Here is a 15,575-nt window from a genome sequence, read left to right as displayed (position 1 = left end):
TTTAAGGTTTCCTACCTAGAATATTTTTTCCATATCATTTTTCTTTTCATTCAGCGCTCAGGACCCATTTTCTTCTATGAGATTTGCAGTAAAGTTATCAAAACCTAACAAAATGTTCCACTCCTGAACATCCACCATCTTTCTTCAGCAGCTCAACAGGCTGTAAAACTGAAGCACTGTCATCTGGTGTATAATTATTGTAATAAGTCTTACTTGTAAAATGAAGGAGGCACCATAAGCTTACCTAACTAGTCTGAAAATGTAAAATGCTCATCACCTGCAATCATTGTCTTAACTGTCCTTGATCTTTACCGATAGTAGCCAAATTATAACAACTCTCTTTCTGACAGTGCGAATCGGCTAAAAATGCAGCACGGGCAGAGCACTAGGAAAGCTGCTGGAAGAGGGGCTACTTTGGCCAATTAAAGAGACTCTGCAGGAAGCTTTCTCCCTTTTTTTTTTGGCTAATCATTGATGTAGGGGGTTCAGAGGTGTAAGACAAAAATGCAAAGCAGGGAAAACTAGGGCACAGGCAACCTCAGGAATCCAACAGGGACGTGGCAATTCCACACACCCAGAGGGGGAGCCAGAAAAAAAAAAATATGCTCAAAGGTTATGGACATACGATCAAAAGCGATCACGTTACTGCAGTTAACAACTCACCAGCCATCATCCGAGATGCAGTAAAACACCGTGAATGTATTCTTCACCCACACTGCCTCCAGAGTAAAACATCTGGTGGGCAGTAATTCATGAAGCTGCAGCAACTTACTCGCTTTCAATCATGTGTCCATCCATACTCCTAGATCCCAAGCCAGCAAGACCCTACTTTGTGTTTAATTTGGGTCCCACTGAACACAAACAGGGTCCTCATGTGCTTGAAGCAACATAATTGCTTCAGGCCTTTGTTGAAGTAGGGGCCTTATATTGATAACCCTTTAAAGTGAACTATATATGCCGTATCGTTACATGTTATATATTTGGATAAGCAAATTCAGCAAGTCACCAGTCCTTCTCAGCTGTCTGTTTTAAGCTGCTGTATCGAAGCAAGGGAGTACTGAGCGTGCACAACTTGGAACAGAGCGAGTTGATCCTCAAGTGGCACAGTGGAAATGCACCTCATTGATTTACCACTAGGAAGGTGACATTTAGTAACTATCCCCATATCTCTCATTGCTATCACAGGACAAGGTTACACCGAGTCACCTAGATTGAAGAAATCCACCTCTATAAGAACCAGTCACTTAGCAGGGAAGAAGAGCAAAGAAACCCAGGCTCTGGAGTGTATTCCCCAGCTAAGCACCAGGCTCTTGAGTGGATCTTAGCAGAGCTTCAGAGATCAGCCTCTGGTTTGCGGGGTGAGAAGTGTATCAATCCTTCACGAGGAGCTGCTGGAGCGCCTGTGTGCACAGCTAAGCAGCTTGAAGGATTCCACTTCCAAAGTGTTGGTTCAGCCTAACAAGATACTTGGCTTTGGCGGTGAGGTTCAATCTGTTTCCTCTTGTTCTTCCCAACAAAAAGATAGCTATTTATTCCTTACACTCAGGCTGCTCTCAGACTGAGTCCCCAAGCCCTTCCTTGCTCTGAAGTCCCTATCCACAGTAAACCTCTCTTATCTGGGGTAGTAGCGAATAGTGCTTCGCACCGCTCTTTGAGTGTCAGGAAGAAGGTTGCTGGAGAGAAATCAGGGCTGTCTCTCCCTCCTGCCAGCTGCATTTTTGCATTTACCAGCTCGGTTGGTATCGCAGATCAACAAAGGGTGGGGAATGGCCCTCATCCAAAGCAGGGCATTGCTTCTGGCAAATGCTGGTAACAGGTATTTCAAGTCTGCCTCTTTGCTATTTGGGAGCTGTACTGTTTGACCTGCTGTCCATGAAGGAGTCACATTTTAACTTCACTTCTCACCCCACCTGATCTTTTCTAGCCTCAGAAGCATAACACAGAGATGAATTTGTTGAAGGGCACTAAGAAAAAAATTATATATTCCCACTAAAAAGGTGATGGGAAACGTTATGGGAACATCTCTACAGCTTACAATATAAGCTAAATAAGAGTACCACCTATACACGTAAAACTAATTTATTTTAGTGGTATGAAACGTGTTTTGCCTAATAGCATAAAGTTCTCCACTGGGCTAGAAGAGACAACGCATGGTAGAATTACAGTACATTTCAACTGAAGAAATAAATAAAGTTACTTCTGATAACACCAGGATGTTGTTACTGCCTTGTCCTTGTATATACTGTGCACACCCCAGAAGTTTAGCGACGTTGCATTTGAAACACAAAGGAAAGTAAAAATAAGAAAATAAATGACTTGGCATTTTCACATAAGCCCTACAAGACAGAAGAGTCGTTCTCACCTGTCTGCTTTGAGATGGCAATGTGGCAGGCTGCATGTGTCTCTGCATCCGATGTGGCTGTATCAGCTGTCGAAACTGCTGCTGGAGAAACTGGCTATTGTTAGCCTGCTGGGACTGCTGCGTGGCTGGAGACTGCTGCTGCTGCTGCTGCTGCTGCTGGAGATAGTGAATGAGAGACTGCTGCCCTTGTCCTGCTGTCAGAGGTGACATCTTTTGAGTAGCTGACTCTGAGGCAAAGTGAGACAGCGGTTTGGTGTTATTGAAAGAAAACTGGTCTTGGCTAACAGGGCTCTCATTCACCAGACCTGGCTGTAAGCTACTGGATGGCTGTTGCATAATTATGTTCATATTTTTGGACTGGTTTGTAGCCATTGATTTAAAAAGCGAGCTCTGCATACTTGTGGGGTTGCTGGTGGGAGTGATGTTAGAGATTAATGTACCTTGAGGACTGAAGGGCTGCTGATGCAAAGCTGGGCTTGACAGCTTTTCTGGCCTGTACGGTGGAGAAGGTCCAGTATTTGTGGAGGCCATACTGGCAACCAAGTTGTTCTGTGGACTTTTAATGCTGTTGGCTGGTAAGCTGGCTGCCGTCAGGGTGGGCAGCATGGAGCTCTGCGGGCTGAAGGGCTGCTGGTTCAGAGCCGGACTGGAGAGCTTCTCAGACCCATAAGGGGGAGAGGGGCCATTGGATGGGGTGCTGCTCGAAGTCATGCTTGAAAGCAGAGTGTTTTGAGGACTCTGAATGTTGTTTCCTGGTAAATTATTAGCGGGCATGCCAGACACCATAACACTTTGAGGACTGAAAGGTTGATGGTGGGGGGATGATCCTGCCCTGTAAGGCGGAGACAGACCAGGAGGAGACATAGTGGGCCAGCTGGTAGCCTGTACTTGTTGCTTAGTAGTAGACACCTGCTTGCTAGCTGCCAGCTGCTTTAGCTGCTGAGCGTGCCAGTTGGAGCCAGGTATGTTGGGTAAGGGTACCGGCAGCATAGGTGGTGGCTGGTTCTTGCTCTGAGCTGCTGTAGAGATGGGCGATGCAGCAGGTTTGTTTGAGGGAGGAACTTGGAAGTTAGTTCCAGCAGATGATGGTCTCATCTGAGGAGATCCTCCACTGGTTGGATTGCAGCCCGGAGAAAAATCTTTGTTAGCAACATGGTTCTCCAAGTGGGAATTCTGTGGGGAGGACTTTGGCGTGGTACTTATGTTTGGTTGAGAATGACTCAGCCCAAGTGGCTCTTCAGCCTTGCTGCATAAAATCTTCTCCAGATCCAGGTCATTGGGAGAAGGATCAGGCATTTTTGTCAGCTCTTCCAATAGATCTTGCAGCTCTTGGTCCACAGACTGTAAGCTGTTTCCTTTCTCATCATAGTGGACAACGTTATTGTTTTGCCCTCCTATTGGCGCCTTCTGATTTATTTCTGTGTTGGGTGGCACTGAAAACGGGGAACCAATGCCACCGCCATTCATGTGATTGTTTTCGAGGAGCACTGAATGACCTGCGACTCCCAGGGAAGAAGCGCTGTGACTGGTGGAGAACGGAGAACTTTGCATTTCTGGACACGTCACACTGGGATTGGCACCTTGGCCCATGGCAAGGTTTACATCATCAAGACAAAGTCTTTTAGTGTCATTTGGGAAAATGACATCGGGCACGCCACTGGAGGCAGGAGAGCTATCATCTTCCAGTTTTCTTTTAATGGATCCCTGTAACTGGGAAAATAAAAAAGGAAGAAGAAAGGATCCGTTACTGACCTTATTCTAACATGCTCTGCAGCTCCATACTGTAACACTGGGTTGGAGATAAACAAAATTAAATCATACAATTAAAAAACCAGTCGTGAGACAAATTCAATCAGGATTTAGGTGGCTGCAACTTCACTGAAATCAAAAGAGTTATAGTCAGACAAAGGCTAAATCTCACATGTTGGCCTTAAAACAGATGTTAAAGCTATAAAATACTGTCGTGAACTGTAATAGAAGTTTTTAAAATAGTTTCTGGTACCATTTCAATTAAGACATTATAGTCCCTGAATAACAAACATGCCGACATTTTTACGGTAACATTTTTTAGGTCTAAACAATGGCAGATCTGAATGAAACCCTGGACTGAATTTAGTGACCTTCTGCCAGTGACTCGGATTAAATTCAGACCTGAGACAACTAAATTGTTTTACATTCTTTATAGGCAGAACATCTGAAATAACTGGCATACTTTCTAAACAAACCAAAACAAAACAAATTCTCAACTATCTATCTAAACAGACTTTCAAGCTTCCTAATCACAGATGTTTTAGATTTCAGAAACCAGTAAATAAGGCTAAGGCAGTATGGGCTTTGTCCTTTTGAAGAATTGCAACTCATTCATAAAAATGGAGCTGTTTTCAAAATACAATTATATAAATATCTTGATCTACAAGAAATGGTAGAGCTGTAAATCCACAAATCTTAGGGAAAAAAACCTGCCTTAAACATATAAAGAAAGTGAAACTGAAAACAACGCTTCTAATACTAATTCAGCGTGATATGGCAATCTCTTCCAAATATAATCATCCGTGGCTTTCAATTTTAACAAGCATGACCTGTATGTCACAGGATTAATCAGACGTTAATATTGCTGCTTTAAGTTAAGGGAAATAAGCATTACATCCTTGTTTATCAATAGAGGGAGGGAGCATTTAGAAAAGTATCTAATCAGCAACGGGAAAACCATAGACAGTCACTGTTCCTCTAAGCCGGCTCACAGTAAAGCCTCTCCCAGCCCTGGCCTACAATTGCAAATGCTGCCAGTCATCTAGTACCATGAAAAAAATTCACATCTAATAACAGCTCCTATCACCAGAAAAGCTCCACCACCTCACCCCAGTGTAACCAGATCCACTCTAGGGCTGTGGTGGGTATGACTAACTTCTAAATTTTACACTAATTATTAAGCACATCACAGTTTTGCCTAAGAGTCACTATGCAACAGCCAGCAGCTTTGGTGCTCTCAGACAACGGTGGCACAGGACCATCATGGTAGGGTGCGTGGAGGCTGCAGGGCGCAAGGCGGGCACACCTTGTGCGGCTCCTTCTGCGGCGTGCACGTGAAGGTCACTGTGCAAACGGCTGATGTCCACCCCTAAATTCAGCCTATGTTCAGGCAATCGACCACAAACATCCAATGTTCTGACCTGGGAACATGGGATAACTGCCCGGTGGCTCACTCAGCTGGACTCACACGAGTGCTCTCTCGTCACTTATTTCTAAATTGGTGGGCAGAGAGAAGATTGCAGATTTGTGCCTACAGTTGCTTAGGCTATAGATGCAGTTTAGGATTAGTATCGGACATTGCCATGCTAGTACCCAGCTTACACAGACATTTGGAGGAGAGTGAGAGGATGCAAGTTAACTGTACATGATCATCATGGCAGATGGAAAAGCAGGTCTGCATACTACGGAGAGCTCCTGATCAGGTTCTTGGAGGAGTTCACCTACCTTCCATCAACAGACACAGCAGTTCTGAAAGGCACTGTGGCAAAGAGACCTCTTTGCATGGATATTTGCCCCCTACCCTCTAAGAGTTATCCCTTACTAGAGCAATCAGTGCTTCTCTCCTGTGACCTCCAGTTGCACTGCTTTAACATGGGTTGCACTCAAAAACCACTGGCAAGTGTGAACCGACGCCAAACGGGGAGAGTTGCTTTCAGTGCACCATTCACCGGTTACCTGACAGCCCTTTTCGGTCAGCAGTGCTACGCGTGGTTTGAATCGTTGCTCTGCGAGAGACTGCCTTTATATCACAGCCAGAGACAGCTGAAGCATCGGCGATTTGATTATTCCTCCGGGCTGATGAGGCCAAAATTTGCTTAGCTTTAGGAAATGGGACAAGGCCTAAATCTTCTCCCAAGTGTTGGTCTAATGATGGATGAAATTGTTTTCCTTCATTTTCTTTGCTAAAACTAAGCCAGAGTTGCATGTTTCAACAGATGTTGCCCTGTGTACGCTGAAACATGTCGGTAGAGCATAACTACATATATTTAAACCCAGACATGTATAGAGAATCTTTACAGGGGCTTCACACGTCCAAAATAAACAGAGTGTGTTCCCAAGTTGCACCCTGGGAACTTCAGGCAGGAAGTGGTGGGGGATCTCCCATACTTGGCCAGCTGACATGCTGGCATGCATGTCCTTGCCAGCGCTTCTTTTGCCATAGGACATTCCTATGCTCTGAGTTACTGGGGAAAAATATGGGCTTTCTAAACGCATTGAAAAATAATTTTTTAACTGTTGCACTGGGGAGTAAATGTGATGGGAAAACAAAACTCCATTTCCCCAAGACTATTACTAGATATAAACAGATAAAATAAGGCCATAGCTTTCAGATGGCATGGGCATTCCAAAACTGGGACAGGATTTTTAAATAGGATGCTGTTGCTTAGCCCTCGTGAGAAGCCTGGCTGCAAGAGAGGCAGTGAAATTAGTTTGGTGTTATGTTCTCTTGAAAAGCAAGACTCCTATTTCCCAGGTGAGTATTTGCATGAGGACCATAAAATCCAGAAGACCAATTTCCCCCAGTGCAGGCAGGTATAACTCCACACAATTTAGTAGCATTGCTTTCGCTTAAGATAGATTTGACTACAGCCCCAAATTTGAGAGAGAAAGATACCATCCTTAAAGCAACTAAAGAAATCATAGAATAATTTTGGTTAGAAGGGAGGTTTGGGTATCACCAGCCTTCTGCTTCACGTACATCACAAATGGAAAAAAGTATTTCACCAGGCACTTAAGTATGAAGTATCAACTACATACAGAAATGCATTCTTGGGCTGGACAGGCTAGCTGAGAGGTTTGCTTCAGTACTCCCCACTGAAACACACGTGGTTGTTACTCCCACGCAGCACGCTCTGTGCTGGTGCTGCCTGTGAGGAGCCAGCATTTTTCTCCCCAGCTCCCAGCGACTGCTCTCCGTGAACGTGCCACTGTGGCAGCCCTGACCAGTGCAGGGGACAGTAATGCAGTTTCATATTACGGGGACGCTGGCTGGCTCAGACATGCTAAGAACAACGGTGGCAGGAGATCATCACCGAGGCACTACGACTTTTAGGACCAGGAGCTCCTGACCTAACTCATTCAAGAAGCTGCTTGTTGCAGATCATTCATCCAGTACTCTCAGACGTCTCAAGACCCTCTCTTTAAAACCTATCTATCCTTTTCTAGACTCTTCCCTTACTAAAAACATTTTTACTGCCCGTTTCCTTCGTCTGGCCCTGCATTCCCCAGGAAGGAGCTGATCTATTCCAACTTTCTCCCCTTCTTCAAGAGGGCTTACGCTATTTGACAAAATCAACAGAAGGAAGAAGAGCACCAAAATATGTTCTTCCCCTTTCCCTGCTGATTAGTATATTGGGCAGCTCTGTTTCAAACTGAATACCTGCCAAGTGAATAGAAATATTTTAAAATGTAAACACACACACACTTAAGCTGACTGGAGGTTGTATATGGCTAAGTATGGGAAAGCTTCATCCATATGTGCAAGCAAGGACAAAGCAGACAAGCAACAAATGGGCTCTTGTGACCTTGTCAAAATCCATTAAAATGCATTAGCATGCACATTAGCTAACTTCTGTTTGGGAATACCTGGGAATATCCGATTATGAGGTCCCCGCTATCTCAGATTTGCTTTTGGAAGTGAGAGTGCCATGATCCCAGCACTACTATCCTCTCAAAACCAACAGGCTGTCTTTCTGGGAAAGACCCAAGTTACAAACGAGTAGCGCTGCTAGCTTGCAATGGCAGTATAACAAGAATAAATAATAACTGTTTACCCTGCTCCATCCAAGGAAGCTATACAGCTGTGGTTACAAACATCTAATTTGTCACACGCTACCTCTTCGCACAGAACCGATTCCCTACGTGTGGGCAGAGCACTCCGCAGGCTTCTCTTGTGCAAGGAAGAAAAGGCAGACCCGGCAAGCAAAACTAGTCCTTGGCTGCACCCTCTCCTAGACTGAGCTCTCTGAAGTTGCCCGCTCGGGTGACTTTTGGCATCAGGCACTCTCCAAACTCAGGAAGTGGTGCTGGCCTTGCATAACTTACTATTTCTCAACGAAGGAAGAAAAGAAGGCTGGAAGCGGCAAAAACTGAAGCAGAGAGATCAAATTGGTAATAAATATACATGGTGGTGGTTCCACTGGATTTTAATCATCAACCGAACGGGCATCTCTGGACTGGCTCCCTGCCTCGCTGTCAGTCGGCCTTCCTCCTTTCTTTAATACATCAGCTGTCCTCAGCTGCCACTCCAGCTCTCCACGTGAGCCAGGCTGCCCCATGGCCCTGCTGCCAGCGCCTGTTAATTCTCCACCCGTCACTCGCTCCTTCGCCTGCACGGTATCTGGGAGGCAAGAGCCAGCGCGGCCCGCTCGGGAGAGCCTCGTTTCTCCAGCCTTGCAACGATCCCCCTTCCACCAGAAAGAAGCCAAATCTAACCAGAGTTTCCTATTTAGGTCAACGTAATGCAGAATTGAGAGCGAGGAAAAACGTTAGGCGAGGTATTTCTGTGCCTCTTCCTGGCTTCTGCAGCCTGTCAGAGATTCAAGCCTTGATCTACAGCAACCGCAGGGTGCTGATTATTGATCTGCAACCACCCCACCCCACTCACTGCCATTGAGAGATCCAACCTACAGCAGCGATTCCCACACCTACGCAGCTTCTTCAAGCGAGAACCAAGCCTGATGGGACACTGCCATTTTGAACCGATGTCTGTAGAGTCTGCTCTGCGTTCTTCTTTGGTGGGTAGTCCACCTCCCCCTGTCTCCAGCATGCACCATCACTGCTGGAGACTCTTTTGATTTAATAGCATGAAATCTATGGATCCATGACTGGGATATCCAGAACGGGAGTCAGATAACCTTCTTTCACTGGGAATCTCAAGACCCTTGTAACTCTTGGGAAATCCCAGGTGGCGGCTTTTCTGTTTGTTTGACTGAAGAAAAGAGAGAAATGATGGTAAAAGGAGACAGGGCAGGTGGGGAAAAATTCAGTCTCACCACAGATACTGAGATTTGCTAGTGTTGTGGCAGCTTTGCACAAAGCCTTTCAGAGTAAGACACTGGTGCCTCAGAAACCTGGGGAATCCAGATCACCAACACGCTGCTAAGATCTGGCATATCTGAATTATTTTGACAGAGAGAGCACGTTGAAGTCTTGGTGGAAGGGCTGAGCAACGCAGCAGCCCGAGATGAGAAGTCTTTTTTCCAGTATTTTTTCAAGGTATATTGCAAACTGGTTTTTCCCTCTGCAAAGTATAAAACCTGAGTCTAAGGTTTGCTCAGCTGAGCTGACCAGAGAATCTATCACTCTGTGTCTCTTTCAAACACTAGACACTGCCAAAACTGGAAGTATGTATTTGCCAGAGGCAAACTGTTTGCAGCATTCAGCGATCAAGACTTCAGTCTCTGTGGCTTCAACAAGCTTCAGCGAGAGCTATCTGCCCATCAGCCCAAAATGTTTCTATCTGTTCTGACAAAAACAGTCATGTAATGAGAAAATGAAACTGGCAATTTTCCATATAAAACAAGAAAACTTCACTAATTTTTCTCCTGTGCCTTAAATACACAATTTGGAAAGGTTTGTGCTCTCTATTGCTCATTTATCCTCACTCTAGATAGATTTTAATGTCTTACTAATCTTTGAGGACAGTTCATGAAAAAGAGGTGAGAATTTGACTGTGTGTTTGAAGGCTGGAATGTGGATCTGATGTAATATTACCTTTTAAATAGCAGCAGTTACTTGCAGCCCTGCTTGAACTATCAGACGTGCTGCTTTCAGTAGCAGGCTGGCTTGCACATGAGCAACAAAACCCAAATGCTCATGGGGACAGAACCCATTTAACTACAGCAGAACCTGGCACTGCATTAAGTGCATTTAGCACATCTGCGAGTTTCCATTCGTGCATGCTGGCTGCAGCTTGGTAACAGAAACTCACATTATATATATGAATCCAAGAAAAAATGCCTCCTGCTGACCAGTGAGTAGCCAAAGCAGTCCATGACTACGAGGAACATAAACCATGCTTTATCAAAGTCACATCTCGGGCTACAAGGAGAACTCAAGGAGGCTCAAGCAATTAAAACTACCATTCACTTTCTCCATACTAAGATTAAACATAAGCTAAAATCACATTCTTCCTACTGCTTTAGGCTGTTTGACCCTTCTGATTTCAAGCGATTTCAGCATGGATGGACATAAAGTTGTCATTTCACATTGTCAGGAAAGAGATCACATTGCGATTCCAAGCTACCAGAGATGTGTTTCGCCATGCTTAAAAATAGCAATACCCCAACTCCTCAGCTAAGGAGTACCAGAGTAAAGTCTGCTTTGGGGTCCGTTGGGTGGATTTCACGGGGTGGATTTCCTTCTATTCATCACGTTCATGGAAATCGGCAACTGGAAGGGAGGATGTAGGAAGAGGAACCGGGGATGTAAGCAGTCATTTTAACCATGAAAGGACATCGGTTATTAGCTAGCTTGTATGTATTATGTGGATTATTTTTACCTGGAACTACAGATTCTCCCGATTTTTAATTTACAGTGGCAATATGAAATCCGCCACCTTTAAAACAAGCATATTAACATAGATTGGAAGTAGCTACTTAGGCTATGCACACGTAAAACGCCTCCTAAACACCACTGCTACATTTGTAGAATTTGATCTTCCATCAGTACAGCAAACATCCGTTGACTTAATGGGAGCGTGCTGTGATCCTTTGCCCCATTACTGTCACCACTCATTGTGATCTTCTCCAGTTATTCCCTCAGTACACCAGGAACCTCAAGCTGTGTTAAAAGAGAAAGAGGAAACAAGGTGTGTGCTTTCCCTTAATAAAGGTGGCAACGCTCCCTGTTGTGAGTGCAAAAATATGGGAACTAACAGGGCAGTTGCTCCCATGCCTGTATGCATCACCTGGATCTGGGCTGACAGACACACCTCATGTACGTCTCCAGAGCCCATGACAAGAGGTTTTGCTTGCTTGCACTGTCGCTCCAGAGCTACGATCAATTCCCCTTCCCTGTTAGGTTGCTGCAGTACACGAGGTCTCTTGTTTGACTGCTGAATATATGTGAACTTTTAAATAGTGACTGCCGACCTGGCACTTCCTTTCATCTACGCGGCCTTCTTCCCCAAGTCGCCATGCAGCATAGGAAGTAATCCTGGCTGCAAATACTCAGAACTGCATCATTCTGCTGGTAAGCACAAAAATCCAAAACATCATGACTCTACAAAACCGGAAAGATGTGATCTTACAATAAGCTTAAACCACAGAAACTAACAGGAAATTCAACCTGGACTACCAAGAGCTTAAGGTATTAGCTTTTTTCCCTAAATCTTAACCAAAAATTAAAGGGAAGGAAATACTACAATTATGATTTTCTCATACCAATTTGTGTGAATGCAGTTATGCTCATAATGACAGAAATCTCTCTGATGTACATCCTGCTTTGAACTGGAACACCTTACAGGCTACACAGCAGCAAGTTTGTGAACAAGGTTTTTCTGGTTACCCTTGTGTAAAATTACAGGCAACATCACTGATGTCCGTGTGAAGGTATCAGTGTAGGATCAGTTCCAAGGAGAAAAAAAACAAAGGCAAGAATATACCTATTTTGCCATCCCACACAAGCCAGCCACATGCAAGAGACCAAGCAACATTCACTGTAAAGAAAAGAAAAAAAGAAAAAAAACCCTGAACCAGTAGCTTTGCTCCTTTTCAGGTCAGACAGAATTACCAATCTCATTTAAAAGGCACCAACAGAGATCTGCCCTATCTATCAAAACAAATGTTCAGAGCCTTCCCATCTTGTCTTTCCTTAGCTGTTTTCAGTATTAACGGCACTGTTAAAATGGAAATTTTTCCAGGAGAAAAATTGCTGTTGACACATGGATCTGGAGGAACAGGACTACTGCTTGCTCCTGTGTTGTACTGCTAGCAGGAGATCTCTGTACAGATGCCTCCTAATTAGTCATCTGAAGATTTACAGCAATCACGTCACGCATATTGTTTGGCTGTAACTTCCACATTCCATTTAATGACAAGTGTTATTAACTAGACAGCTGAAGACAGAACAAGTTCTCTGCTTCTCGGTTTTTAAGCTGTAGTACAAGAGCATTTCTTTCATAACTGGCTGTGAATCAAGATCAATCTTAGACTCAACGCCTTTCCATCAGTATTACCTCATCTTACCTCAGTTTTAATACCAGCAGTATTGTTTTATATCTTTTTTTATAGTCCATTAATTTCAAAGTCCTATGGAACACTTTGCAGTAATTTTGTAGACTACATTAATTCTCATGGCAATAGCTAGGCTGGAGAATTGCAGATCGTCTCCACTGAGCAAAAAGTGATGTTTTTGCTACTTGGGTCCACTGGGATTTGAAAGATACTTTTCTCTCTTCTTTTTCAGCCCCTAACACTGGCACAGCTGGGCAATGACCACAAGTTAACAGGAGCTAAGTATAAGAAACAGGCTGTTTACGTTCCTAAAGTATGAGGTAGGTTTACCATTTACTGGACAACCAGATAAAACCCCGTCTGACACTTCTTTTCTGCTACATATTGCACTATTTTTAAAATCCCGGAAGACTTCTGCGGTTTTATCAAACTACAGGTTCCATTTTGTCAAAAGGTATGGTTGGGGCATTAACAGCCTGGAGGCAAAGCCTTCAGTTAGGTCAAACCTGGGGCCAAAAAGCTCTCAAATTCTCAGAACAATAAGAAACAATGGGATTTCAGTCTGAAAAAAAGCCACTTTCGTTTCAACAGCTGAAGTACTCACACTTACTCCCCCAAAGAATAATAGGTGCAACCCTCACCTGCGTGGCTGCACCTGAACTCTAAGGCTGTGCAGCCTTACGTCTGACTGCTGAGTGGCCTTCTGCTTACTTTCTGCATTGGAAAGCAACGCATTACTGCATCCAGAGCTCTTCTCGAGGCTTGGCGGGGGACAAAACACTTAAAGTTTCTCCTAAGTGGTATCAGAAACTGGAGCACAACTCTAAGAAGGATGGAACAAACGGGCAAGGAAAGGAAACGTCCTGAACGGCTCCTCTCCTACTCATTCATCCAGGGCCTTTGTTAGCCTCCTGGATGTTCCTCCGCCTTTCAAAAAATGAAACAATAAACAGGATATTGATTAATACAGAACCATAAAAACAAGCCTCACAGAGTAAAAAGATCACGAACCTAGTGAGTCTCTCACTGAACCTGGGTGTAGGGAGAGGTCTTTACACATCCAGAAGCAGCAATGTTTTGTAAAGCAGAAGAGTCTGGTAGGGAATATTTAATTTGTTTCTGACCACTTCATTTTATCCTACCACTTTCATCTTTACCCACACAGCAACTCCACTATTCTCCGTGTGCATTAACTGGAATAGGAACACAGTTCACTGGCAACGTTATTTGTAGGCTTCCTTCCTCCTGGACCAGCGAGATGACCAGACCAGCATGCAGCTCTGGCTCCTACAACACACACTCTTTGAACAGCATCTGTTACTTCAGGGACCTTTAAAGGGATTCTGCAAAATAGTGGTACTAAAAACCCCAAACCAAACACAGACCATCGCCCCACCGCTTAAGCCCTCATCCTGTATAAAGCCGTTGAAATCCTGGCCTCAATGAAATAAGTATTTTGGGACACTGACTTCAGCAGGGATGGGATTTCATTCTGTGCTCTTTCATTATTATTAACTAAAGGGGTGAATTAAAAACACACAGGATTTGGAGAAATTCTCTCCAGCAGAAAACGCAATGCTTAAGTTACTCGGGTTTTAACCAGAGAACCTCTCGACTTGCTATAGATACCAGTTCCCCTCTGTCCTAGAAGCAATGTTAATCACACATTCATCACTGCAAATTGACAACATAAATGCTGACTTGTGCAAACAATGTTAGAGAAAATGGTGTTCTTGCTTCAGAAGTGAATTACACAGCCTTTCAAGCTTTCTACACTTCTCAGTTTTATGTAAACTCTAATTTCTAAGCCTTTGTTCTGCCTTTAAAGGTCACACAGTTGAAAGCTATGAAGCATAGCATGTGTTCCCACTGATATTAAAATACTGTTTACTAAATCATGCATATAAATGTAAAGAAGAAACTGTTTGCAACCTACTGCGTTAATAAGACATGATTTATCAGACAACACGGTTCCAAGTATCAACATGTGGAATGTAAAAATCTGATCTTAATCACACAACGTGATTTTTTTTGTTGTTTTTGAAGTAAGGTCTCCACATTGCCATGCAATGTCACTATCTTCTAATGACACCATATTTGACTGATTAAACTCTTAATCTTGCAAATGCTTAACTTCAGGAATACAAGCGGTCTTTTTAGATTCGAGCATATGATTGCACATTTGCAAGATCAGGATTTCATTTGCATATTCAAATTGCAAAACTGCATCTTCCCTTTGTCTGTGTAAGGCCAACTATAGCACTCCAAATGCTAAACAACCACCGTAGAGTTGGACAGTATTTTTAGCATCTCTATGGTGCACTTCTATCTTTAGCTGCTGTGTTCACAAACAATCCCACAGGACACTGCATAGCTAACATAGCTCGGGCTCTTCATCACATTCCATTTTTCTCCCAAAACATGGTGAAAGCAGACTATACAACAGGCCAGTTCAGGATCTGTCAAAGTTTCCCAAGATGCAGTGTCTTGAGCAGAGCAGAACTATATCAAAGTACTAAAACATTAAAACATTAGAGCATTCTGCTCTGGAGTGGGGATGGAGGTTGCCGTGACTTCCTCCAGGGAAAATACAGCTCTACGCTCCGAGTTTGCACTGTGTAGATAAATCAAGGAGGACAGTGAAGGATTTCTGCATGTTGTTTCTTAGCAGGATGTGCCCATGGGTTTACGGCAAATTTCTGGTCAAAGCTTAACCCTGCAAGAGAAGTTAATAATTGAACTTGCCAAATCATCACAATTTCTAAATCCAACTGCGTCTTGTTTTTACAAAGAGGCATATTAAACCAGTGAGCCATTTTATTAGACTCATGCTCATGTAACAAAAACATGTGTTAGCTCTTGAGTGCCAAGTATCATCCTGGAGGGTTACCAATCCCTGTTACAGATTTTGTAGCCAGACTGCAGTTATCTGTCATAACAGAGGAGGTAGTTTTGAATACAGAGAATGAAGCATGCTGCTCGGTTCGGGAATACTTTACGTGGTC

At 43.8% G+C, this 15,575-nt stretch overlaps 1 protein-coding gene across 2 annotated transcripts in view; it reads right to left on the bottom strand.

Annotated features, from left to right (window-relative positions):
- MAMLD1 (mastermind like domain containing 1) overlaps positions 1-15,575 on the bottom strand; it is a 104,926-nt gene that overhangs the window by 30,561 nt on the left and 58,790 nt on the right. For both annotated transcript variants that reach the window (XM_076347231.1, XM_076347230.1), the window contains exon 2: positions 2,363-4,072. In XM_076347231.1, the coding sequence (XP_076203346.1) occupies positions 2,363-3,952 (1,590 nt within the window). In that variant the 5' untranslated portion in view covers positions 3,953-4,072. The remainder of the gene's footprint in view (positions 1-2,362; positions 4,073-15,575) is intronic.

The sequence above is a fragment of the Aptenodytes patagonicus genome, chromosome 9 (assembly GCF_965638725.1).
Source record: "Aptenodytes patagonicus chromosome 9, bAptPat1.pri.cur, whole genome shotgun sequence".
In the NCBI taxonomy this organism is placed as follows: Eukaryota; Metazoa; Chordata; class Aves; order Sphenisciformes; family Spheniscidae; genus Aptenodytes; species Aptenodytes patagonicus.
The sequence above is the reverse complement of the archived record's forward strand: the minus strand, read 5'-3'. Positions and strand labels throughout refer to the sequence as shown.